The following is a 27,798-nucleotide window of genomic DNA, read 5'->3' on the forward strand; positions in this document are numbered from 1 at the left end:
GAATCATAGAATCAGTAAGGATGAAAAAGACCACTAAGATCGTCTAGTTCAACAGTCAACTCATCCCCACCTTGCCCACTGACCACATCTCCCAGTGCCACATCTCCGTGGTTCTTGAACACCTCCAGGGACAGTGACTCCACCACCTCACTGGGCAGCCCATGCCACTGCATCACCGCTCTTCCTGAGAATGAATGTTTCCCAATCCTAACCTGACCCTGACCTGGTGCAACTTGCAGCCATTACCTCTCATCCTATTGTTATTACCTGGGGGAAGAGGCCGACCCCCATCTTGCAAAATAAAACATATATTTTCGTGTACATACACTTAATTAACAATAAGACTACAAAGTTCATCTTCCTGTATTGACCTGGGGACATATTCAGTAATATACAGCTTTTTACCTCTCTCCTCTGTACGTGGTAGAAGACAGAAGAAAAAGAAAGAGAAGGAGTCATTCAGTCAAAGCCCATAGCAAACTGAGCACAGACTGAAACCTCAGAGCAGATCTAAACCCAGATACAGCACTAGCTCTGCCTAAACTTTAGCATACCTGTCTTTGTTTTTTCCAGTGGTATGATAATAATAATGCCATCTACCTGTCTCTTTATGAGTGCTGTGACAAATGCCCAATGACATATGTTGATAATATTTCATGGAAGTAAAGGAAAATGTAGGAGATGTTTATGAGGGGAAAGCAAACTTTAAATTTAATTTCGTCCACAGGAAAAAAAAACCATTAAAAAAAAATATATATATCTTTCATAAAATTTACATTACTAAATCTACAGAACTTAAAAAATTAAGTCCCTCAGCACCCAACATTGAGTATTTTAAACCATTTTTGCCGTCAATGATTTTCACACAACTGTCGACTATTCTTACATGCAGAATCAGGAATCAGTAGTTAGCAGAGCTGTAATTGCACCCAAAATGAATCTGGACAACTTTGCCTTTTCCGTAGAACAGCTATGGAAAGTTCTACGGTTCCAGGGGTGCCCATCTCTGCAGGTAGATCAGAGTGTGGAAATGGAATCAAGGGCCCCAATCTTAACAAAACAATAAAATAAAATAGTAATAAAATAACATAATAAAATAATTACAGAAAACAGTACAAACCTTGGAAGGAAATGTGTCTTAAATTTGGTCTGGAACATTCTGGCTAAAATGACCAGTAGAAGTACTAATAAAACACTGGTAGCAGTAAATGCCACTATTTTCCATGTAGTCAGGAGGGTCTCCTGTGTATTTGGCCAGGTTTGTTCTGTAGCAAAAAGACGATAATACCACAGTTATGTCTGATCATTACTGTTGCTAGTTTATATCAATTCAACAGTACTCAGAAGGGCCAGATAGGATGAGAGATTTCTTATAGGCATGTTTTACATGCACATACATATATATGAATCAAATTTACACTCATTAATCTAATTCCAGATACCAAAGCAGCCTTAACAACAAGTTGTCACTGAGGCCGGACCTTGTTTTTTCCCCTTGATGTTATTTTTATGCATGCAATCATAAATTTTGCTTATCTATGTATTAAGTTATCAACATTCAAAAATAATTTGAAAAGCTAAATATTGAAAGGATCATTCAGGAAATAAAATATGCTGCATTTAATGGCATCTTGAATGAACAAATGTCACCTAAGCATGAAATAACAAGCTTCACCAGACATTACTCACCTCCTGATTTGCTCAGAAGGAGGTGGGCTACAGGAGGACAGAGGCTGCTCCCTTACCTGTTTTGACACAGTAGACTTGGTAGGAGGGGAACCACTCTCCATACTGGCAGGTGATGTATTTGTAGTCATTGGTGAGGGTGTAGCCGGGGTCACAGTAGAACTCTACCACTGTCCCGTGGTTGTAGCGCTCGCAAGGCCGCGGATGGCAGATGTAGTCTCCATGGCTGACCATTGGAGGTAGCGGACAAACTTGGGCAAACAGAGAGAAAAGGAGAAAGAAGTTAACCACAGCGACTGACCAGTGTGCCTCAAAATCCCCTCCAGGCTCCCTGCTTTGTGGGTAGGTACATCTGTGTGGCACCAGTGGATGGATGCACGCACCTCCTGCAGCAGCATGGGAGCTTTTGGCTTACACTTACACCAGAAAGCTCTGCTGTCTGTTTGCTTAAAGACATGAAAGATGGCATTGGTGAAGCCTTCCAGCCTCTGGACGAGGGGAGGAAGGGAGAAAGGGACTTGCATGGCTATAGAAAGGCTGCATGAGGATGGAGGGGGAGGGTCAGAATAAAGACATTCTCTTTCCTTATGAAGCATCTCAAATTCAGCTGTAAGATTTTAATTTTTTTTTTTTCCATTAGCACAGTTGATTGATTGCATGCCCTAATTAAATTCTGCAATATTCACTTTTATAAAGAAATTTGCTATCAGCAATGCTAGAAGAGATGCTTGGCTCACAACGCTGCTTAAGCAATTACAGTTGTGCCACTGTAATTTTGTCTCACTGGGCTAAGACCACACCAGTGCTATTTGTGTTTTGTTATCTCTGAGCAGCCCCAGTGATTCCAGCAGGATTGCTGCTGGGGTGAGGCACTGAGTAGAACAGAGGCTGAGGCTGTGTTAATTAAGTACAGTGGTGTACATGAGGTTATGTACATAAGACTGAATTACAACATAAACATGTGAACTTTTATTGTAGATCCTGAAACAATAAGAAATGCCCCCTCACATTGCTGAGAAATTAATAGTTCAACAGAGCTGAAGGAGCAGTCTCTAGGATGCAGCAGCTATAAAGCAGCTTGCAGGCAGTGCTTTTAAAAGAGAAGAAACTTATATACTGAAAAAGTATTAGTTGATTACTATTTTCTTACGTATTGTTCCTAACACAAAGGAAAATAGTTGTAATGATGTCTAAAATGCTGATTGGAGAGGGCTCAGTCCAGCTAACTGGACTGTTTTATCTCCCTCCGGAGGCAGTAACGGATGGGATTGGAGCCCCATCTGTGGGCTGCCCACCCCTCCATCTCATCCCTCCTTCACATAGCCCAGCCCTACTGCATTGATTTAAAGAATGAAAATGCCATCTCTCCAAAGAAGAATCTCCCCAGAAATTACAATGCAGCTGCTTCTCTCTGCGAACCTTGTTACATGAATAATGTATTTCATAAAAAAATACACAAGATATTAAATGAATCTTCAAGAGAAGCTGATTACAATGTGCAGCACTGTCTGTTCCCCATCCCCTGGAGACATGGTTTTGTTTGCATTTTCACTGGCAAAGCTCAGTAATAACTTGAAATCAGAGCAAGTAATTCACATAAAAATTCACATCCTCCATACTCTGCATATTTTCCAAAGTCTCTAGGTCCATGAGAAATAGGAAGGGTTTACTGAGAGGTGAACTCAAGCCTGAAAACAATTTTCTTAAGAATAGGGCAAAGGTGTGCATCTGAAATAACAGAAAAGCACCTTTGTCCATATCAGTGATCATTTCCCTATTACAAAGAAAACAATCACAGAAAGCAACAATTTTGGCCTACTGTAAGGAAACCTCATATATTTTTATTATCTACATTTATAGCATGAGAACAAAGACAGTAGCTTAGACTTCTTTGCAATTGAGTTTTGGCAGACTGTGACAGGCAGCAGGAGACGTGTGGATGCACACAGCCCTCCAAGCTACAAGGAAAGTAGAGCACATCTTATCACAGGGGGCAACTGCTCTGATAAACAAATTCCTACTCTCCAGCCATGCACCTGCTGCCTTTCCTGACACACCAAACCCCAAACCCACTAATGTCATTAAGGGCCAAAGCAGCCTTCTGAATTAAAATAAACAAATAAATAAATAAAGGCCTCAGTGCTGGTCTCCCAGCTCAGGAATGACATGTTTTCCAGTCAGATTAAAAAACCATGCATTGTGGGTACAGCCCATATGCGGAGCTGTCAGTTTGTTTACAAATGGAGATGTGCTTCAGAAAACCTGAGAACAAGAGCATTGCTCTTAGTGTAGGATACGTCCCCAGTGCTAAAAACGGGTGCCACCCCTCCCACTGACACCTTCTTCATTTCAAGGGAAATGATCATGTACTGATACTGCCCAAAAATCTCTGTAAAAATTTCTGTAAAGTGCTGTACTATGCTCGTTGTGAGATGAAGTAAGGTTTTAAATGGTTGTACACCCCAACCGCTCTTGCGTTAAATTACAGCAGTGGTTGCAATGGAATGGGTTTCAAAATATCACAGAATAGAATCATCAAGGTTGGAAAGACTACTAAGATCACCTTGTCCAACCAATGAAGGAATTAGGCTCAATGGAAGCAAGACTTTGTTCTGACAGCTGGAATGTCAGAATCAGGGCTGTTCTGTCACTTCTCCCTCATCACCTCCTATGAACATTATGTTCATCAAGTTCAAGGAATCCTCCAACAGTTGTATGGGCAAAATGGCCCCCTCATGCATTTGTGAGGAGGGTGATTAATGATCATCAACACTCAGATTCAGAGCCTCTTTCTCCAAATGAAATCAAACCAGATGAGTTATATCACCAGCAACCAAAGATTAACTTATTTCCATCCCTGGGCAGTTAGTCATACATCTAGTTCCTTTTTCAACTCACTCCATTTTCATCATCATCCTGGCTCACGATCCTTTACAGTCAATGGAAGTACACAGTGAAGTGGCCTTAGCTTTAATCATAGAAGACCAAGATTTTAGCCATTCTGGACAGCTGTTGAGCACTCTTGGCTCTCAGTAGACAGGCTTTTTGTGCAGAGCTAGTTCTCTTACAGGGCCAATTCCTCACTGTTGATATTTATATAGTATATACATAGTATATTACATAGTATCATGCTAGATATCAGTGCACGGCACCAATGACACAGACTAAAGCAGTGTGGCAGATCAAATGTGAACTAAAACTCAGGTGGCAGAACTTCAGCCCACTGAAATTTTCTAGGAAAGTTAAAATTCTTGGCACCTCAATGATCATTCCTTGGCTTATTTGGTAATTACAGGCCATGGACTTCAGGCAGATGCACCAAATGCATCCTCTGGGCACTGGATCCAGGATTTCTGGATTAGTCTTTATAGAGCAGTTGGCCACAGGCTGTAAGGGGACTCACAGAGACTTTACAGCAGTATTTTCAGTCAAAACGTGAAATCATTAAATAAAAAGAACGAACATGTTCATATCACAAATAAATCCCTTCTGGTAAGCTCAGGACTGCTGATGGTCAGGGAAGCTGTAGGGAAGAATTCCTGACTGGATCTGACAGCCAACCCCTCCTGCCCTGAGGATCAGTTGGAGCTCAGGGCCCTCCAGCTATGGGCTTTCTGCTCTGACCAGTTTCAGTCAAAGATTAGTACTCTGATGAAGAACTTAAAACCTGGGTTCCAAGCCTTACATTCCAAATGCAGTTACATACTGCCTTGGAGAAGAGGACCTCCTCCAGGCTTGTAGGAGATAGTTATTAACTAGAAGACAAAAATACGTTCCAGTGCTGATGTTCTGGAAGCAGAAGAAATGTCTGTGGTGTCCTCTGCAAGGGACGCCAAGCACAAGGCAAGGGTGACTCTGCTCCCCCCCCACTGCCAGTGGGCACTTGTACATCAGATCAATGAATGCAGTTCTCCTCATTTTTTCTACCCATTACGGTCAAGGAGCTTTTTAAGCTCTGCTCAGAGGATGCTGCAGTTAATCTGCACTGCTGACACTAGGACTGTAGGAGGGAGAGAAAATGTTTGGCATTAGCACAGTCTCAATTAACACTGTTGGCACAGAATAAAGGTGTCACATCACTTTTTCAAAGCCACTGGTAGAGAGATGACAGTGAAGCTTCAGATACGTAAAGTGCTCAAAATCTATTTTTAGCCAATAGGTTCACTGGCATTCTGGTTAGTAGTTTAGTTTTTGCTCAGAGTAAGCTGAAAATTATTCAGGTTTTGCCTAGTTTTTGCACAGGAGCCAAAAAACAAATGCAACAATGTCTTGAAACACAGGCTGCTGAAGTGCTACGAAGAAGCCACAAGCCTCTTCTCCAGCTTTGATTTTTTGTGTAGTAGGGATTTTTCTCCTCCAGCCTTTCATGTATCATATTGGTTCCTATGTTAGCTAGATAACAGGAAAACCCAGTATAAGGCCAGCTGTTTTCCGTGTCACACAGGGATGGACAGTGCTAGTGACATTTGCACCAAATAAAAAATAAATCTTCTTCCAACTTCACCATGAATCCCTTTTTATTATGCAAAAAGTGAGAAAAGATTAAGATGAAACTTCACGTCAAGGAAGACACTCAGAAGCCTTCGCTCATCACTCTCCTGCCTTACTATCTTCTGCTTTGTGTGCCTGGCTGCCTTGTACACAGTTGAGGTAGATGTATCCCACTGCAGTGCACAGGGCATCCTTAGCTCCTCACACATGTTAAGCAAGAACAGAACACTCAGTAAAAGCTCTCTATTCTACCAGAACACAAATTCTTACTTCCCTGGAAAGCACAGAGTGACCTATATATGTATTTCTCCCAGGCTGTCTGCCTTCCAGCCCTCTCATCCCCCCACGCAGCAAAGGGGCCAGCTGACAATCCTATGCTTGGCCACCAGATGGGAGAATGTGAGAGTGCAGTTGGGAGATGCAATTGCTTTTCACTAAATTGCATTTTCATGTCAGAACTGCTAAAAATTCATAATTCAGTTCCAGCATATTGAAAATGCATAATCAGTTCCATCCCAATCACTGTTTAAGGCAGGAGAATGCAGTAGTTCTGCTGCATCCCAGCAGACCCAGTTTCCCATCTAAGCCTAGTTAGGGCCTTTCTCCCTATAATGTCTTTGAACAAGCACATCCTTATGTATGTCAATTTGAATTTTTATTTTTATTTTTACAGTAACCAGTAACACTGAAGATGAAACCTGTTTGTTTCATACTCAGCCAAGAAGCCTTTCTCATAACTCAACAATTGCTGTCCTGTGAAGGGAGCTAGTGCTCATTTTAGCTGTAATTGGAATAAGTGAGAACTTATGGCCACAAAATCACATTTTGAAAATAAAGGCATGCTTTGAGAAATTTTCCTGATTATTCCCACAGTAAAACAACAACAGAACCAGCAGGGCTACCAGAATAGAAATATCAGTGGAAAAAACAAAGCGACCACCAGTTTATAAAGTAACTCCTACTAAACCCAACAATAGACACAAAGAGAAGCAAAGATTCAAGATCATAGAATCATAGAACAGCCAGGGTTGAAAACGACCACAATGATCACATAGTTTCAACCCCCCTGCTATGCACAGGGTCGCCAACCAGCAGACCAGGCTGCCCAGAGCCACATCCAGCCTGGCTTTGAATGCCTCCAGGGATGGGGCATCCACAGCCTCCTTGGGCAACCTGTTCCAGTGCTGAAGTTGCCAGCAAATTTATTTGTTTATTCTACAGCAAGGATTATTCAAAATACCTTGCTCTTATCCAACAATTTCCAAATTCTTCTCAGTCTCCAAGTACTTAACCTTCACAGTGCCATCCACATTATTTTCCACTGAAAAGACAGTTAAGCAACTCCTCCTTGATCATTCAGCCAGTCAACGACAGCTGTACTGGATCTCATGACTCCAGGCTGCTTGCTCTCACCCCTAAACAACGACTTGGTAACTCACTAAAATGGCAAGGGAAATCTTTCAATGTGAGCACAGTGAGAAGCACTTTTCATCTTCCACAAAGCATGAAATGGATAATCGAGTTTTTAATGAAAACTTACTTCTCTGGTCTAGCTCTGACCAATACCATATTGCTGAAAATCACTATCACTGATACTAGCTGGTTGAGCCTAAGTGAGACATTATAAAACTGGTTTCAAGATAGTTTAATGGTAGTTTAACATTAACTGATTCCTAAAAGGAAACAGAAGGTGACTTACAACCACAAATAGGACACAGAACTTCCTTGCTCCTTGGAGTTACAGATCATGGAGCCCATTTTGCAGTTCCAGTCAGCTGGGCTCCTGTGAGGAGTATCATAGAAGGGCCTGGGTTGAAAAGGACCACAATGATCATCTTGTTTCAACCTCCCTGCTATGTGCAGGGTTGCCAACCACCAGACCAGGCTGCCCAGAGCCACATCCAGCCTTGCCTAGAATGCCTCCGTATCAGACCAACTCCACAGTCACCCTCAATCCTTCCATCTACAGCACACAGCCAGTGAAACACTGATCTTACTGCCAAAGCCTTCAGTTTCAAATGCAGTTCACAATATATATGAGCAAAAACACACTCTGACTGAGCTTTCACCTATAAATTATACGTTCACAAGTGCAATTTTTGTTTAAACTACAAAAATTGATTATGAGTTTGCAGCAATGGAGAGCTTAGGATTCTTTTAGCAAGATGCCCACAATTATCTTCAAGGAAATATTTACACTAATTACTCACAGTGGAGTGTTTAAAGCATCACGGTTTCATTTACAGCAGATCAATTTTGCTTTCTTCATCACTCAGTTCTAATTTTCTTGCCGTTCTCAAGACTGGCTGACTTTATGATCACTAATGGTCTTTTTAAGACACTGAGAAGCAGAAACTGAATACTTGACCTCATTTCTGGAAGTGGAGCCAACTGCTTGTGATAATTTTTCTATAGAATTGATGCCATTACAATTACTCAATTTGCAATTCAGTTTTCCTGCTTTTCATTTACTTGCCTGAGTTCCAGTTGCCATCAGGTATTGTGCTCCAGTGACCTACTGTTAACAGCTGCTCTCAAAAAGAAACAGAGATAAATACTGTAGCTGGATTCCTGTTAAAGAAATCATCAAGCAGAAAAACTTTCCCCGGGTAGAAAGTAGAAAGACCACTCCAGGAAGTCTTTTCTTCCCAGTTAAGTGACATTTGCTATGAGCAATGGATATAATAAACTACACCTGTTATTTATTGACTTGTGATTGGGATGCTTACTCCTCTTTGTTGGTAAGAAATAACCCCTTGAGCCTGCTTGGTGTTACCTACACCTGTCAGTAGGGCCTGATGGAGGAAAGGAATGCTAAATCCAGCTGCACCTGCTGGGATAAGAGAGCTCTACCCCAGGGCCTAGATGAAGGCTGAGAGAACAAAAAGTGTACCTTTTGGGAAAAGGAAAAACACAAAGACCCATCCCCCTGGTGATACTAGGGAAAAAAAAATTAGTGGTGGTAGAGGAAACAGTAGTTGATAATACCTCAAAACCTGCCTACAAAACTAGAAAGATGTGAAAGAGTACCAGTTTCTGTTATTTGTGTATAGTTACCAAGTGCATACCTATGCTGTTTTGGTGAAATTATCTCTATTTAAATGTTGGTTCTTGTCTCTGAAAGTGAACAAACCTACATAGCAGGTAGACATTCTACTGTATAGAATCTACATCTATACTTCTCATTGATTATGGAGAATATCCTGCGATTGCACTGGGTAGCCAAATTTAATGAACCTGTCCATAAAGCACAGACAAATTTGATTCCAAGCTAGACAGTGTAGTGCTCTTTTCCCTTCTGAGGAGCCCTGCCAGATTTGAGTTAAAGATTAATACTATAAAACAGCCCTCAGGGAGAAATTTCATCTGCTTTCCCCCACCTAATCCTCAGCATATTTAAAGCACCGTGGATAAAATACTTCATGCATCTGGCAGCTAACACAGAACTGCAGGGCAGAAATTATGGCTCTATAAAAGAGTTTGGATGTCTGGAAATGCTAAGGAGTTTCTGAAAGGTACACAGGTGACAGAGCAGGTGTAAAACAATGATTTACTTTGACAATCCCGTGCATCAGGCAGAAACAGAAGACATAAAAGAAGCAGATTACAAGTTGTTCTGTTTCTTTCTTGAAAAACTACGAACAGTGCAGAATATATCTACTTCAATCACAGCAAAGATCAAAGAAGATTTCTGCAATGCAAAAGAAGTGCAGTCACTTAGAAATATAATCACATTTATCACCTTCAAACAACGTATTCAACTTGGAGATAGTTCCCTAAACTCTCTGTCTCTTCATGCCACCCCCGATGAGAGCTGTAAAATGTCCACTTCTGTCTATCATCCTGTCCTGAGATGTGCTCTGGTCTTCTTTCTACTTTTCTTTAAAGCACATCTGCTGCAATTGAGTGATCTGAGAATTATGAAGCAGTACATCTGCAGTACAATACCATTTATCTGCTCAGTATTTTGTGTCACTGTGCTCCCTCTGAATTCAGTTCTTCTCCACACCTCTTCAACTGTGGATAAAGGTCTACAGATGAAAGGCAGAATCCTCTAAGAGCACAAAAATTCAGACATTCCAAGTCATCTCTGAGCAGCTCTCTAACATGTTCACATTCGTACAGAGTGGCCAGACACATGCACCATTTCTACAGCTTTGGGTGATGAACAGGTAACTACTACCTACGGTCCAGAAACCCTTATTATTACTGAAGTACTTTTTTTTTTTTTTAAAGAAAACTTTCCTTGTAGATTTATCACATCTGCTTTCTGTGACTCAAACATCCAAAGGGTGAAAGACTATCAGCCTATTTTGTCCTCTAGTTATGGTCTAAAGGAGTCACCAACGTAAAGGTGTCACCAAGTAAAGGAGCTTACAGACATTAGTTTTTGCTGCTACTTGAGCATTTGCTGCTGATTGTCAATTCTGAGAACTATTTCTCTAGGCACTGATTACATTCTGAAACTCCACTGCAGTCAGTGCAGTTAAAAACAAGGCTATTATTTATTTCTTAATACCGCAGAGTAAATAGAATAGAATAGAATAGTTCACTTGGAAGGGACTTTCAGTGATCATCATGTCCATCTGCCTAATATTTTCAGAGCTAATCAAAAGTTAAAACACATTATTGAGGGTAATGCCTAAACGCCTCTTAAACATTAACAGGCATAGGGCATCAACCACTTCATGAGGAAGCCTCTTCAGTATATCCCAAGGCCATCTTCTCCAGGCACTGAGGTTAGACAAGTCTGTAGCTGCTCAGGTCTTCTATTGTGCCCATTCTGTAGATGGGTATAGCATTGGCTAGCTCCCAGTCAGCAGGAACCTCTCCAACCTCCCACCAATTTGGTAGATAATTGAAAGTGGTCCAGCTACAGTGTCTGCTAATTCCTCCAGCACTCCAGGATGAATTCCATCAGACCACATGGACTTAGGAAAGTTGAGCTGATACCACAGTATTTCACAGCTTGCTCGTTTTGCTGCTCTCTGCTCCCCCTACAAGATTTTTATTTGTTTGAGATCTGCCACATCAACATTATGATCCCTGAGAACATGCATCAGTTTGTCATATTGGAATTATCTAAAGCCTTCTCAAAGTCAACAAAGAAATGCAGAGATAAATCCTTTTTTGCTAATGTATAATATCTCAGGCTTAGGATTGCTTACTTTATTCTGACTCTTGAATGTAAACTGATTACAGACTGATTTTTCTCCTCTCCAGTGTATTGCTATATGTTCCATAGAGAATTGAAAACATTTTAAGGATAAAACTTACCAAATGTACAGCCCAGTCTCAACTATGGTATTTGGCATCAGTAATTGTTATGTAAGAATGAAGATTTTAAAGCTTTCTTTCAAAGTATCCTGTGTGTAATTGGTTAGGGAGTTTAAGCTACTGTTTTAAAGTACTAAGTGGCTATGGCATTTCACCTACATTAACACCTTCTTCCAGTACTCTCTTATGCTTTTTTCTGCTTAGGTTCAATGTCACAACCATCAGATCCTCTCACTTAGGGTCTGTCTCACTGCATTATCTTCAGAATCTTCATGAGAAGTATCATTTAGAAACTCTATCCTTGCCTGTCTTTCCAAAACATTTATTATATACCTGTAGCATGCTTCATCATTTATAATTCCCATATGACTGACTTTTGTTCTTCAGCAGTTTCCTGATGTTCTATGTAGATTGTTTGGGGTTTTTTTTTTTTTGCTTCCCTTCTGACTTTGCTGGGCAGTTTTCTAAATTCCTTCCATCTCTAATCTCACTCAGTTTGTGTTAATTTCTGTAATCAACAGTTGCACAGCGTTATGACTCTTCACCCCCACTCACAATGAACTGGTTTTATGTACCAGTTTTGAAATTCCTTCAGTTTTCCTCTCTTCTATTCATTTGATCCTCCCTTCGAAGCCTGTTACACAGGTTTGTTTCATTTTCAGTTGACCCTACCTACAAGAACATGTAATACTTTGTTTTACATACTCTCAAGTTTAATCTCAGCTCGAGAATCTGTTGGTTCTAGCATACAGAATTAGCTTCAGAACTGTTTTGATATCTCAGTGTATCTGATTTCCGGCTTTTGTGCTCAGTTGGGCTGATGCTGAAACCAGGCATTCCAGATGCTAGAATCACATCTGCTGTTTGCTATCTCAATTAACTTGTTTTCCCTCATACTCTTAAACATAAAGCCAGGATTACTCGATTACACTCTGCATGCACTGCTTTATATTCCAGCATCAGAATTACAAGCAAATTCCCCCTGCTTTTCCTTTCCTTGCCTGATTCCCTCCTCATCCTTTGCGAGAGGTTTTCTTTACGTCTTCTTGGAAGACTTCCAAAGGGAATAAGATTAAAATGGAGAGTCCAGATGGCAAGGTGTGTAATCATATGCAGATCATGTTCTCCCAGTACTAATGGCAAGACTTTTTTTTTTTTTTTTAAATTTCTCCAAATCCTTTGTAATATCTTTATTACAAATATTTTATTTATTTATCACAAATATTTTATATTTCTATTTAGTAGTTGGCTGTCCATTTCTTTTCACAGTTTCCTTGCATTTTGAAGTATTTGCTCTCCTCCAACATTTTAGGAAACCATCTAATTTTACAGGAAATTTTTATACCACATATGGTAAAATCTTCAATTTATGTTTTCTTTTCCCCCATCTTTTGCATAACTGATTTTACAGAAGGCAATCACTAACTCACATTAATTTCCACAGATGGATAATTAACCCCAAACTGGTAATTTAAAAATCATATTAATAACTAAATTAACAATTTTCTTTAATTTTCATATTTCTTTAGTCTATGAAGTTTCAGTAAAAAAGGATGCTTAACAAACTTCTGTATAGTTAAGGAGTTCCACTACAAAAAAAAAAAAAAAGGTATAAAGAAAGTTAGAGATGTAAATCAAGGAATAGAAGAAGAAAATTCAGGGTTAAGATGCTTCAGCTTACCCTCTAAATGACTGTAACAATTTCCAACACTGCCAAAACAACACAATTTCCTCTAGCACCATTCTCTCATATAGCTGAACCATTTCAACTGAAGCTTCGCAAATGATTCAGCTCGAGGCAGACACTCGAAAATCAATGTGAATGTTTTAAATTTGGCAAAGTTACAAGCATTTAAGAAGAGGATCTCATAACAGTAAATACTTGGCAATCTGTGCTAGCGGCGTCCTCATTTGCCTGAGCTACAACAATTTCCCTGATCAGAACTAGCAGCTGCTTCTGAGAAGCCGCTGCACACCACTGCAGTGCTGGCTGCACGTCAGTACCAGGTAACACAGTCTTCATGCAGAAAATATCTTTTTTTTCCTATCAGGACAATGTCCTGAACATAACAAAGCCTCTCACAGGAGCTTGTGAAGCTCTGCTCTTGCCATGCTGAGAACAAGATGGGGCTGAGCATTAGATAGAATGAGGTAGGGTGGGAGCAAGCGATGGATTACGCAAGCTGATTGTTCCTTCCTACCTTCAGCTACTGTGATTCTACATCTGAAGTGCATAAATGCTATCAGCACACACCCAAAACTCCAAACCTGCACGTACATCTTTAGCTTTACAGAGACAGCTACTCCACACAATGCTGAAAGTGAGCCAAGTGATGCCTAGCAGAACCATGTAGTTAAATGGATCTGCAAACCCTTGACCAGAATCAATCCAGCCTAAAAGGGGGCAAAATTTCACAAGATTGGCAGATATAGCATTTGTGAGAAAGGTTTCAAGAATATACAACAGAATGAGGAAGAAAAAAATTCTGCTTGCAGCACAGTAAAAACTCCAAAATGGTGTACTATAGCTTCATTAAAACCATTTGCTTTTAATCATTGCCATATTGGATTACTGAGTGGAAAATATTATTGGGAGAAATTTGAAAATGGAATTAATTTGTTAGTTGCAGATTTCCTTTGTGAAAAATATTTCTTGGTGAGATTGTACATCACGCATAAAAAGAATACCAAGGAATGAGCTTGACCTGGGTATGCAAGGTAAGGAATAAAAAATATGCGGGGAGGCAGTTCAGTTCACTAGAGAGGTAGACTGCAGCAAGATCTCAGGGGTATGGCACTCCTTGCATAAATCACTTAAACACTTCCCAGTGAGAGCATCTAGCATTGATTTACTCTGTTCTGTTGGAGTTAATGTTGAAATTTGTGGCATACCAACTGATGTGTTCCTACAACACCTCTCCCAGGTGAAGCTGCCTGTGGTCGCCTTCGGTGACGGAAAGGACACTAGCACAGCTTCCTATGTTTCATACATTGGGATATCTATATATTAATGCTCCTATCTTCCTAACTGAAGAATTGTCATTATTATTAAAACACTTCACTTTCTTTGTTTAGGACTAACAAGGCCTTCTAATTTTTTCGAGTTATTTATTTGCTGTGATGTTAAAAGCAACAACAAGCAAACCTCCCAAAAGGTATTACCTAGATCTAGTACGCAATTAATTTTTCATGGTGAGCTAAATCAAAATAAAAACAAAACAAGCAAACAAACGAAAAACCAAAACCACACAACCCTACAAAAGACTCACGTCATCCCAAAACTGCAAAGGCGTTTTACATTTTGGAAAAGGATCATTTCATTGCTTTTGTGTATTATGCCACTTTGTTGATGCTGTTGGCAAATTTTTGCACTCCCAGAATGTTTAGTGTTTAGCTCTCTGAAATAAGCATCACTCAGACGTTTCTACAACTGCTTTAAACTATTTTCTAAATATAGATATCTATCTTGAAAGAGCAAAAATGTAGTCCTTCTAGAGTATGTATTTCAATTCTGGTAACTTCCTGGGATGCTTTTTACTTAGGATGCAATATGAAGGTGACAGAAGGTGGTTCACAAGATTTTGATCATGTATGGAGTATTCCATTCAATGTCTTTGCAGCGTCACTGCAGCTGCAGCCACAGACTATTCCTTTTGGGTGGCTAATATCTATCACACTCTGACCACAATTTTGAAGTTCCTAATCAATAAAGTCATTCACTTTGGTTGCAGATCCTTCCTTAAAGATAACTACTATGAGAGACAATCGATTCTGAAGTGTGCAGCAGCAGCATGTGGCACTGAATAAAACTGCCCAACATAAGAGTCTGCATTGAGCATTTTTTGCTTAACATGGAAATGTGTCTGTATCTATAGAAACACTGACCATCTGTATGTGAACTCCATAACTCCCTCCATATTTTCATCAGAAAAGCTGCAAAGATTTACATTTTCAAGGCAAAGCAATCATCCCTATTAAGAACTTTCCCTCTTGCACTGAGGACAGCAGAGAGAAGCCATGAGCTGGAGAACCCTGGCAGCTGACTGCAGTGAACTGGAGCTTGTTGCATGCAACACAAACTGGGTGCATTCTGCATGGCCTTCAGGAACATTACACATAGTAGAACTGGAGGTATAGCCCTGGGTTAGAATCATATTGAGCATGCTGATTTTTGCAAAATTAAAAGCAAGATAAACGAACAATAAGACATTTACCTTCCACATCAAGGCACCTAGGTGGGCTATCTGACCAGATAAGGTTATACATGCACTCAAGGAACTCTGCCCCTTCTAGTTTATATCCAGGAAAGCATTGATAATACACCACTGTTCCTACTGAGAAGGAGGACTCGAACTCAGATATGTTAATGTAACTATGAGGAAGAACCAATGGCCTCAGGCAACCTGCAAATTAAGAAGAAGGAGGTATCTTTTATTACAAGGTGCTTATCTTATTCATTTTAACATACCCAGAAAAAAACTCCTAGATAGAAGAGTGCAATATTTTTCACCTTCTCTACCATGAACGGCATGACTGCATGCTCTCCTTCAGATACTTATGCCTCATTATTCTTTTTGAAACTCTTTCTATCGTTTAACCCACATGCTTTGTTAGTATGGGATTCAGTTTCAACAAATCCAAGGAAGGTTTACTGAAAATTACAGTATTTTGTTGCACAAACATACACTGCTATAGCAGATGGCAATTCCTTTTTGAGGTAGAATCTAAAACAAATAAAGACTGTCATTTATATAAACCATGAATTTTATTTCTCCTCTTAAAACAATCAGGTAGACCTTAAATATTCAAACTGCTCTTGTGATAAAGTGCACACCACTGCAAAAGATCTGCAGACAGAATTAATGATTCTGAAGTTCCAAACTGAGAAAGTCTAAAGGGATGTCATTTCCTGTGAGCAGTCACATGATAAACACTGAGCGAGGGTTCAGATCAGACCATCAAAGGTTTAAAATACCTGTTATCAACAGAAATGTTAAATGCAGTCAGCGGCTCCATTCTACCCCTAGAATTACTCTCGAGGGATTTGTGACATGGGTGGTACTCAGCTGTGACAGTTAAGTGGTCACCAGCTGTGTTTGGTACAGAAAAGAAGAGGAAACAGCAGTGAAATGAATAGATGGCATGACTTTCTGACAGGTTATTCACATATATTCAAGGCTTGCTTTGAGGTGGCATTTAGAGATGTACTACAGAAAAAATAAAGGCCTCATGGCATCAGAAATGACCCACTGGATAATAATTAATAGTGTTGATTTTAAATTTGCATGAACATCAGGGGAAGATGATTACTAATCAGGGAATGATAAATATTACAGGATTAGGAGACAAGCAGGAATTTCATTAGGGCAACCCAGAAATGGGTCTCTTGCCACTACAAGAAATTTGTGAAGGATATCTACAAAGGCTCACATGATGTTAAGCCTGACAGAGAAACCAGAACCAGAGTGAGAGCATCTCTTGTAAGACAGTAGCACTGCTGTGGATGCCCAGCTACTGTCTATAAAGTACTTGAAGTGATTATTTCCTTCCAATGGCCACTTGAGGAAGAGGGATGAAAGCAAACGCAAATAGAATAAAGCTTTGAAAGCTTTTTCCAGCACACTTTACTAACAGAGCAATGACTCTGACAGCTGTTTTACTAGTGGGTTATCTCCTTGCACAAGTAAACCATAGGCATCCTATCTCCTACTTACTGCCTGTACCCCAGTCAGATACGCCCCTCATATTAACTGCTCCTGCAAACCAGGCAGCCTGCAGAGCAGGATGACATGAGCAGCCTCCAATGGGACAGAAGGGAGGAGCGCTGCCTGCCCAAACTTGCATTATACTGGGGAAGGTTTTGCCTTTCTACTGCAGAACTTTAATGCCACCAAGGTCTTTGCAGTGCAGGATCAAGATTTAGTGGAATTTGTAAAAATTCTAAGGATTTGTGAAAATCCCCAGTCTCCAAACACCTCCAGCTGCCTGGAAACTTCCTTTTGACATTTTTTTGCCAAGTAATTCACATCATTCCAGATCAGTAATTATCATGACTACTGCATGTCAAAAATAGACTGAGGCTTGATTTTTCTCTGTTCTACAATCCTTTCCCAATGTTCTGTCAGAAGAAAAAGACATCTCAGCATCATGTGACTCTTGCCTGTTATAATCAAAGGGCCATATAAATGTAATTGTCAGGCTCCCTACTGCAAGTATTTGAGAGCCTTGGACAGTATTAGTGCCTAACAAGGCCAAAAAAAATATTTTGGAGTTAATTCTGTAACAGAATTATAGAAATTAGCAAAATACAGAAGATACTGGAATCTGCGTTATCTATTCTTTACCTATCTAGTAGTTACAGCACTTTGCTCTCATGCAATTGACTCCATAACTTTAACTAGCATGGCCTTTACTTTTAAAAGCAGTAAACATTGAGCACTGAGTAGCAGCAACTGATTGCTATTTATAGTATAAATACAGCAACTGAAGAAAGTAACAAACTAGGGGCTATTTCTACTCTCCTATTTAATTATGACTGTCACAAAATTTCTACCTGAATCTTTGGTAAATACAGTATCTACAAATCCACCTTGTTTGAGTTCACCTCACCTATCTGCACACCCTAACATCCTGTTTTTTGATCTCTCTCTTTGGGATGGGGAGTTGGAATGGGTTAAGCCACTCTTCTCCTTTGCATAGACAGATAAAATCTTTTGATGCTCTTGAGCTGGCCAAGCTTGAATCAGTTAAAAGGCAGTGGTACCAAGACATGCATGTCAGAAATGTGAAATTAGAGCAGACTGGGAGTTAACTCTCATTAAATAAAGCTGGCTTACCCCCAGCCACTTCTTGCAGTTGAAGCAAAGCTGAATTCTCAAACTACTAATTCTACAAGTTCTATGACCAATGGTTTTTCTGGACAAAATCCAATCCTGAGTTTTCGGTCAATACCAATCAGTTTAATGGACTGTGAAACCAACTATCAATTCTGCTGAAAATTCGGAGAGATGAAGAGGTTCCAGGATATTCTCTCCTTTAGCCATGCCCACTGCACATGGCAAACAAAGGTAAATTGCAGCAAGAAGCTTAAACCTCTCCATAAATTGGCACAAAAACATCATCTGCCCATCAAATCATTTGCTGATATTCTGATTTAACCTTGACTTCTTTTAAAAATGCATCTCTGTAAGATTATAAACTATCAGATAAAACAATTCATAATTCATAAAGCATGGATATGTTCAGAAACCAGTATCTTCTTTTCTGCAGCAAGCAGTGGGGTGGAGAAATCAAAGTATCTTAGAAGAATCGCTATTCAAATACTCTACAGTGGGACTGAAGTGACCACTGTCATCCTTAAAACTGCAGGAAGAAATATTGGCAGGCTATCACAAGGTGCATGAGCTATAAAACAGGATGTTCTGGTGTACTAAACCTTGACAAATGGGCAGATTATCCCAAGTTCCATCGTCTTGACAAATTGAAACCATGTTGTCTAAGTCAGGGTAACGGATCTGGAATCCTTCATGACAGCTGATTATTAACTTATCTCCAGTCCTGTAAGTCTTGTTATGAATCTTTGCATCTTCAACATGTGGAACAAGGCAATCTGTGACTTCATAAAGAAAAAAATTGACTTAATTAAAAATAGCACAGCTAGCTATTCAGTAATCAAGCTCTTAAGCAAAAATTATCAGTTAATATAAGTGCTCTGCTTAAACCATTTGGACAAAATGCATTTCAGCAAATATATACTTTCCCTAGTTAACCATCAGTTACAAAGTCTATAGTGTGGTACAAGAATGTGATGTGTTACACTAATGGTTCATTCCCCAAGACGTTTTTAAACAAACACAATTAAGATAGTTTAGGAAGACTCCTTTTAATTTTCTCCTTCCATTCATCAAGTGCAAATTACACCGCACACTGGGACTACACGACGGTCCATGCGACGGCAGACTCTTTGACAGCACCAAGGACAAGATGAAAGAGGAGATAAAATACAGATATGAACAAGGAACAAAGGGAAACTGCAGTGTTAGCAGAGAGACAGAATGAAAACCAGGTACAGCTACAAGGGCTTATCCAACTCCATTTCACAGAGTTCATTTTGAGAAAGTATTCATGTTAATCTCATTGATTCTGTTTTAAATCAGGCCATTTTATGTGCCTGAATTCATTTGCCTTTAGAGGGTGTGAGATTTTAAGCAACTAAGCGCCATCTCAAGTGTTTGTAAAGACTCTCAAAAAGTGGAATAGCTACAAACCTCCAGTGATATACAGTCATGGGCTCTTACCTGTCTGAGATACATTTATCAAGCACTATAATCAATTCAAGGTATACTCTGGTGCCAAAATCTCCAAAATATAAAATAAAACCCACATGACTAAAAAAATGAAAGATATCATGAACAGTGGAAGGAAAGGGTGAGGCACAGTTAAAAACATTCTGCTAATACTGAATAATTAAGAGAGATGCCAAGAGGATATGAAGGAATAGTCCAGGTTACTGAAAGTTCATCCTCCACATGAACGCAAAGTGAGACTAAACAGAAGAGAGGAAAATATCACATACTGGGAAAATATAATCAAAATTATCTGGTTTTCTGCCAGCAGTCAATCCATGACACAGATGGGGATAAAAATTTCCAGGCAACAAAACCTGCAGAGTGGTTCAAATAACAGCAAGCAAATAAAAATACTGCAAGCCTGTTCTATGCTATTTTTTCAAATATTTCTACCACAAGGAGTAATCACCTTCATTTAGGAATGTGGTATTTACTAAAAAGAAGTTTCAGCAGTCCTTTGAGACTTGCATAAAAGTGAAAGTTTCTGCCATTTTCAGCAGTTATTCTCGCTGAAGAGGTAGAGGGAAATCCAAGTTTGGTCTTAGCAGGTTACAGCGAGCGTGCACAAAGTAAAGCAACAACTTCTTTGTTTAGAAACACAACTTTAAGCAAGGTAAACTGCAGTTTAGCATAGTACATGCAAACTACTAAGAGCAAACATATTTCATGATGTCTTCATTGAATCACTACTGTTGGGAAGGCCACCTAGTCCAACCACCAGCCCATCCCCACCATGCCCACTAACTGCGTCCCTCACTGCCACATCTCCACATTTCATAAACACCTCCAGGGAAAACTTCATTTATTTAGGTAAAGTAGTAGTATTACTCTGAGATTCAACCATTAAATTTTACTAATATGAAGTGAAAAGGTGTTGCTTCCCCATTTAAAATATATTATCCAGTGTACCTTTATGTTATAAAGATGGTTTCTAAAACACACTGTACATGCCTAAACTTCAGTATTGGGCTCGGATACATTATTAGTTCAGAATTTCCCCATTTCTCTTGTTGCTTTATAGGTATTCATTTATAGATGTCCAAGTCTGGGATGACGTGTTCCTTGCCAGGAACCTACAAAATGCACTATGCTAAGGATGTAGGCATCCCCCTTCCAAACTGAGCATTTTTCACTCTTGCTGGCAAGTTAATCAGTGAAGCAGACAGACAGCAGAGGTTGCCCCATAAGAAATGCCTGATGCAAACCTCGTCTACTGCCTGTCATGCAGAGGCTGCCCCGGGCACTTCCACGGCTGAGATAAGATGAATGAGGGTCCTGCTCTGCAGCCCTGCAGGAGGAGGGCTGAGATGGATAACAGAAGATAATATCAATGAGCAGCTCACTCTCTGGGCACAACAGCTTTCTGTTGCTGCACAAATAAAAAAGACGTATATATACACTGCAGTAACATATGAGATTTCACTTCCAAAGCAGGGGAAATTGATTCTGTAACAATGATCTATAACAGTGACTTCATTCTCATTATTCCAAATAACAGCTATAGATTGAATCACTTGATCGGATAGATGATGGTGGAGGACAGTGCAAAGTTGCTCACTGTACATTATATCCTCACTAGATCCTGGCTGGCTTTGATAGTGGCCCTATTACAAGCCCCAGCTAAGTATGGGACTTTCGTACGACAATATTACAGCGCTTTTTCCTGATACCTCATGAGGAAAATGGTTTCTCACTGGCTGAGTTTCTATTGCTTAGCACTTAGCCAGGAATAAATTGCAGATGCCCTCTCTCTGCAAACAACTGGATTAGCTGGCACAAACTCTGTTCGGAAAAGCTGAGAAGTGACCGAATTTTAAAATGTCCTGTCCTAGAAAATAAAACTGCTTTATTCCAAGCACTTTTCTGCAAACCCATGGAAGTCACTAAACCATTTAACAGTGTCTTTAACCAGCATCAAACAGTAATGGCTATGACTTACATTCTTTTCTGCCACTTCTACATGATCTGCTTATACTGAATGCATGAATATTAAAATGGGTCAGCCAAGAGCATGTCCTAGTTAAGAACACATTCCTTTTCTTCCAGAGGTACAAAAGCACTGGTCTTTATGCAGGCAGGGGCAGCTGACAGGCCCGGCACTGGTGTCATCCTGGCTTACTCTTGATGAAGATGTACATTAGGAGTCCTTGGCTTCAGCAAACCATGCTCTCACGTGTCAAAAGAGGATATTTTTTAGCAGGCAAGATTTGTTAAACTCAACAGTCCAAGTGCTTTAATTTGTATGCAAACAATACAGTGGAACATTGAATCACAGAATGATAGAATGGTTTGGGCTGGAAGGGACCTTAACGCCCATCCAGTTCCAATCTCCTGCCATGGGCAGGACTGCCACCCACCAGCTCAGGCAGCCCAGGGCTCCATTCAGCCTGGCCTCAAGCATCACTCAGAAATGTTACTTCCAGGCCACAGGGAAGGAGGGCCACCCTCTCTCCTTACAGCAGCATCTAAAGAGTTAAGGCATCTCAGCAGGAGGGCTATGGAGATAGTCACAAAAAATGTGCTGTATGCAGGAACAACTCCTCTGCACACTATCCTCTTAAAAAAAAACAAAAACAAACAACTAAGATCCAAATTCTCTCTTTCAGTAGTATTGAATCTATACTACTGTGCTAGTGGAATCATTCCGAAGATGGAAAACATGAGATTTCAGTGCATATTAAATGCCTTCCTGCTGCCTTTGCTTGTATTCCAACAGCGCACAATGGCTTTTCCCAATACCAGTGGCCATCACACCAAGTACAGGTTACATGCATCATGAAGGGGTGCGTGACCAGGCTTAAGAATTAAACACTGGGCAAGAGTGTTAAAAGATGGAGATAAAAAAAAAGTCTTCGGTCATCTCACAGATCCAGGGACAAAGGCTAAGAGAAATGAGTGCTAAATGTCATATGAGGAAATTGTGCCCAAACTGTGCTCTAGCCTGTTACTTTTACTGCCAGTTTATCATCCCTGCCACTGGGAGAACGAGGCACTGAGCACATCTCAAAGGCATCTGCCTGCAGGAGCACTGGGAGAGCAGGGCACAGTTCTTAGCTTCGTTGCTATTCCTACACTGACTGTAAATTTAGATTCAATCTCATAGGAAAGAGGCAGCATTTGTTACAAGTAGGGCAACAGTCTCAGCAGCCACATTATCACAGTGGGAGAAGATTAGATTAAAGTGTGAACAACACGACATATTGCTCTTAAACAGTAAATACAAAATTCCTACCTTAGAGCTTTGGCATTTATGTGCATAACTGCATTAGAATTGATGGAAGTTACACTCACAACAGGCCATAGATCAACACGAGAGCATAACTCTAAGCAAGCCAATTCGTGACAGGGCATTCACTGGCACCTAGTCATGCAACTTCATTCTTGCACTGATACTTAAAGTCTCCTGCCACTTCACAAAAAATGACAGTTTTAAATCCAATTAACAGAATGAAGAGCAGTTTTAAGATTGATTACATTCTTAAACAAGTTCCTTTTCTTCCTTTTGTAAATACCACTAACTCGTGATTAGAAATTGTTATAGCAAACATAAAAACAATCATACTTCATAGCATACAGGTATAAAATCATACGCAACTACCCTTAGCTGAACCCAAACTCCTGAAATTAACTTAAAATCAACTGCAAAGTACTGAACGTTTTTACTGTTCGGGCTCAGATGGCAGTGTTTGACCTTTACATGTACCATCTGGCACCAGAAGCATGGAGTTTATACTCCAGTAGCCATGGCAATCAGCCTCTGCCTTAACTGGGTGAATGTCATAAAATGCTTGTTTCACCCTGCGACAGGTCAGTGACAAATGTTAAAACATTAACTTCCTATTTCAGCAGCAGCTATTACAAATTTCAAAATTCTTTTCACATGCCATTATAGAATTTCTGCAATGAAGACTTCTATCTACATCATAGATAAAACATAGGGTAAATTACAGAATAGCTTAGGTTGGAAAGGACCCTAAAACCCCCGGAGCCCCACCCCTAGCCATGGCCAGGGCTGCCACCTCAGCACAGTCTGCCCAGGGCCCCATCCAACTTGGCCTGGAGCACCTCCAGGGACGGGGCATCACAGCTTCTCTGGGCAGCCTGTTCCCACAAACACTGTTCTAACTGCTCCTTAACTGCTCTGCTCCTGTGCCGCGCTCCTATGCTCCCTACCTCCCCATCATGCTCCTTCCTCATGATTCTGGTCCCGGTAAACACAAGAACCACACTGAAAAGTACTTCAATAAATGGGCAGGTCCCATGAATTGCCACAGAACCTTTGCTTAGTATTTCTTCTGAATCACTGGTTATATTATGCATTGGAAAGAATTATTTTTTTTTCCCTAGCTAAATTCTAAGATTGTTCTAACAATACCTGAGGGAAGCACCATTAATCAGGAAAGCACTTAGGCACTTGCCTCACTAAATCCCATATCAGGGTCCTACTCTTCAGTCTAAATAATAAAAAGTATTTTTCTGTATGCTTAATTTTGGAAATAGAACTTTAAGAGGACTAATCACATAATTACAGCTATGCTCAAGTTTAAGTGCTTTGCTTGATCAGAGCACTGGCTTGCAATCGTTTTTAAGTGTTCTGTGCTGAAAAGTAATGATTATCTCCTAAGCACCTGTTGTCACATCATCCATCACGTTCTTATCTTCCAGTTTCTTTTTTAAAAACAGTTGGAGGAAATTTTGATCACAGTGATATTAGTGTCAGCTCTGCTGTTGAAGGCATTGTGATCTGAAACTTCTTTCACAGATTTCCATAGATTTGGACTGTTGGGGCTGGAAGAGGTCTCAGTATTCAGTAAAGCACTTAATATTCAATAAAACAGGTCCATGCTTCTTTAAATAATGTGGATGGTACAGGTGCTATTTCAAAATTACTATTATGGTAACTCCATTACTATTTTTTTTTGTGGTCTGTAAAAAGATCATACCATGTGATACAGTGTTGAACACCAATATCTAAACACATCACTGCCTTGATACTCTTTCCCTTCTTTCAATAGCTTAATTGTATCTGTGGCTACATGGCTTGAGGACATTATTTTCAACAGGAATGTGTATTATTAGCAAGGCTAATAACTTGTGCATGTTTCGGTTGCGTGCTGCACTAGTTTTGACATTAAACACAGCTCCAAATGATTCCGTGACTTGTGCCAGGGTTTCATCCTATCTACATATGTACTTGAGGCCTAGATATCAAAGTTTCTCAGCCAGCACCACCTGATAAAATGACCACCACTCCCTTTCTTCTTATGAAGTTAATTTCCATCAGCTATGACCTATGAATTTCTTCAAACTTGCATATAATTTCAACATTGAAAATCAGGTAAAATCTGCTGAGTGCTTTGGGTAGAGTGATTTAACACAGAATATTGTTTGCACTGCACAGCCAGCTCCCTCTTGATATCAGCAGTCATAGTTGTCATTTGGACTTGCTCCCATAATTTACCCCTAAACTCAAGGGGTATACAGTCTATCCTCCAATCTGTTTGCCTGTACGTTAAATCTCATTTGAAAGCAGATCCAAGTATTTACGTGGTGTCACAATCATCACACTGATAATCTATCCTAGAAGAGTTCGGATGGGCCATAATTCTGCTAAATGTTTCAGAAGTTCTCAGTATCATTCCTGCTAAGACCACTGCATTGTAGCTCCACAAAGCCACTGAAGAGCCGTTCTGTATGGAAGACAAGCTGACTCGTGTGTCCCATTTCCGGTTCCATCTGTGGCCACTCCACCAGTTAGGATCTGTGCTGTTCAGTCACTCTTAGGTTCATTTTACTTTGATCACCCTCAAAACAGACAGCATGTTATCATACAATTTATGAGCTGGTGCTACTAGCCTGACTGCCTTTACGTTCTACATACTAATTGTAATCTCAGTGCATATCAAAAGAGAGCTCAAGACTGCATCCCTCATGACTCTGTTGCCTATGGCATATTTCACCAAGACCTCTACTTGGCCAACTGGACAGCTACCTGAGAAACCATGGACTACTCGCCAATTATTTCTGGCTCCTCTCCCCAGTACTTACTGCATCACATTGACAGGACCGTCCACCTTGAAATCAGTGAAGCAATTGCTGATGTCTTCAGTGGAAAGACAACAGTAAAATGTGCACACTTGATTTAACTAACACTTTTCATGTCTGTTGATTTTAATAGCTCTGTTGATCAAAATAATTCAACATAAAGAACAAGTTATAGCTTTAATATACTTAGTGGAATAAATACGCTGCTTGGGGGGTATTTTTGGCCAAAATTTATATTTATGATATTCATATTAATCCCGCTTCTAAAAATTCCTGGAAGAAGAGAGTAATTTAATGCCCTAATTAGTTAAAACCAAATACAAATTCAAAAATGCACTGCAATAAAAATAAGTCGCTTTATGCATAATAGTCTGATTTATCTCAAAGTAAACTTCTACAGTGACTTTAAATTTTTGCATTTCATGCATATTTGATTTTCTTACTTGAATCGTGCACACGCCATAAAACACAATTGTTTAAAACTCCTGATTAGCAGAAACAGTGGCAATGGAAGTTAATTATATTTTCCTAGTAAGATATTACGGAAAGAAGTATTAAGTAGGCAGTTTTAATAAATAGTTATGAACACTTTACTGATAAGAGATTGTTTTCTTATTTCTCTCTGCATTGATTTGTAACTGGGTAGAAGGATTACTTTTTTTCCTTGAGATTCCTTTATGTCCCTTTCAACACATAGGCACGCACACAGAACCTCTCACAGTACAAACTTAACAGAGGAATGGTGATTACGGATGAGAAACTCCAGTATGTATCAAATAAGATCCAATAAAATGGACTCCAGCCTGTTGTGGTTTGTGCTGAGACACAAGGACAAGGTACGCATACAAATGAGAAGCACTAACACTGGTGAATTGCTTTAAGAAAACTGACTTACCTTCTTGTAGGCACACAGGTTTATCACTTGGTTTCCAGCTCAGGGAGCCATTAAAGTGTCTCACACAAAGTTTTTTTGAAGTACCGTTAAGCCTGTATCCTTCTTGGCAATGAAACCGGACTACCACGCTTTCAAAGAAAACACCTGCACTGGGAGTCTTGTATCCGTGTTCAGGAGCTCCAGGATCCGCACAAGCTTGTAGATCATCAAACCCTAAGTCAGACAAAGATACAATCAAACTGTGTTCATGCAGCCATAATCACACCTTGTCTAGGTTTCCCCATTAGTTAATCTCCCCATTAATGTTCATTATCAACCATATATGGGTACTGGGTGCTCCAGACTCGGGAGAGGACCAGCCTCCAGCCACAGGACAAATACACGAGGGACAGAAATATTTCTGTCCTGTCAGGTAACCATGGAGAAATCAAGAGCAAGCACATTCCTCAACAGCTGACCCATACAGAAACTAAGCACCGACTCAATCTACCTGTGGGGACAGCACAGGTGTGGGGACAGTACAGATACTAATGTATCTGTAATTATTTCTGGGGTCTACTGGGTTCTAGAGGGCTTGTACTATTATTGGAAAGAATAATAATGTGCCAGAAGCAGAGTGGAAGAGGAAATAAAGAAAAGGGTATGAAGCCTAACTGCATCATGCATTTAAACAGAATTTAAGCTGCTAGGTACAGGGAGATTTTTAGGTGTGCAGGACATCCACCAAAGGGATAAAAGACACTCTAATGCTAGAGATATGCGTTTTCCCTATGAATCTGCCCTGGTGGCCCTACTAAACTCTTAAAACACTTTTATGAGAGTGCCGTATTACAGCATTCATGCCAGAAGGGATTTTGTAAAGCCATTTATATCCATAAAACTAACTGTAAAATAACAAACAAAAAGCCAACAGTTGCAATCATTAAATGTGACTGTTTATCACTTAATCAAACCTATTTCAACATCATTTGCATAAAGTGAGGCTTTTTTTTTTTTTTTTAACTGCAAACTAACCATGGTTTATCACAGTACTGAACAAGTACTGCATACTGAAAG

General features: G+C 39.9%; 1 protein-coding gene across 1 annotated transcript in view; it reads right to left on the reverse strand.

Moving 5' to 3' along the window:
• SUSD4 (sushi domain containing 4) overlaps positions 1-27,798 on the reverse strand; it is a 69,600-nt gene that overhangs the window by 3,024 nt on the left and 38,778 nt on the right. Inside the window, exons 3-7 of the mRNA XM_042875117.1 lie at positions 26,743-26,955; positions 18,890-19,069; positions 15,669-15,857; positions 1,746-1,937; positions 1,121-1,265 (exon numbers count right to left, since the gene is read on the reverse strand). Coding sequence (XP_042731051.1) covers positions 1,121-1,265; positions 1,746-1,937; positions 15,669-15,857; positions 18,890-19,069; positions 26,743-26,955 — 919 coding nt within the window. The remainder of the gene's footprint in view (positions 1-1,120; positions 1,266-1,745; positions 1,938-15,668; positions 15,858-18,889; positions 19,070-26,742; positions 26,956-27,798) is intronic.

Source organism: Lagopus leucura, unplaced genomic scaffold (genome assembly GCF_019238085.1).
Source record: "Lagopus leucura isolate 7727_CA_CO unplaced genomic scaffold, USGS_WTPT01 Super-Scaffold_73, whole genome shotgun sequence".
Taxonomy (NCBI): domain Eukaryota; kingdom Metazoa; phylum Chordata; class Aves; order Galliformes; family Phasianidae; genus Lagopus; species Lagopus leucura.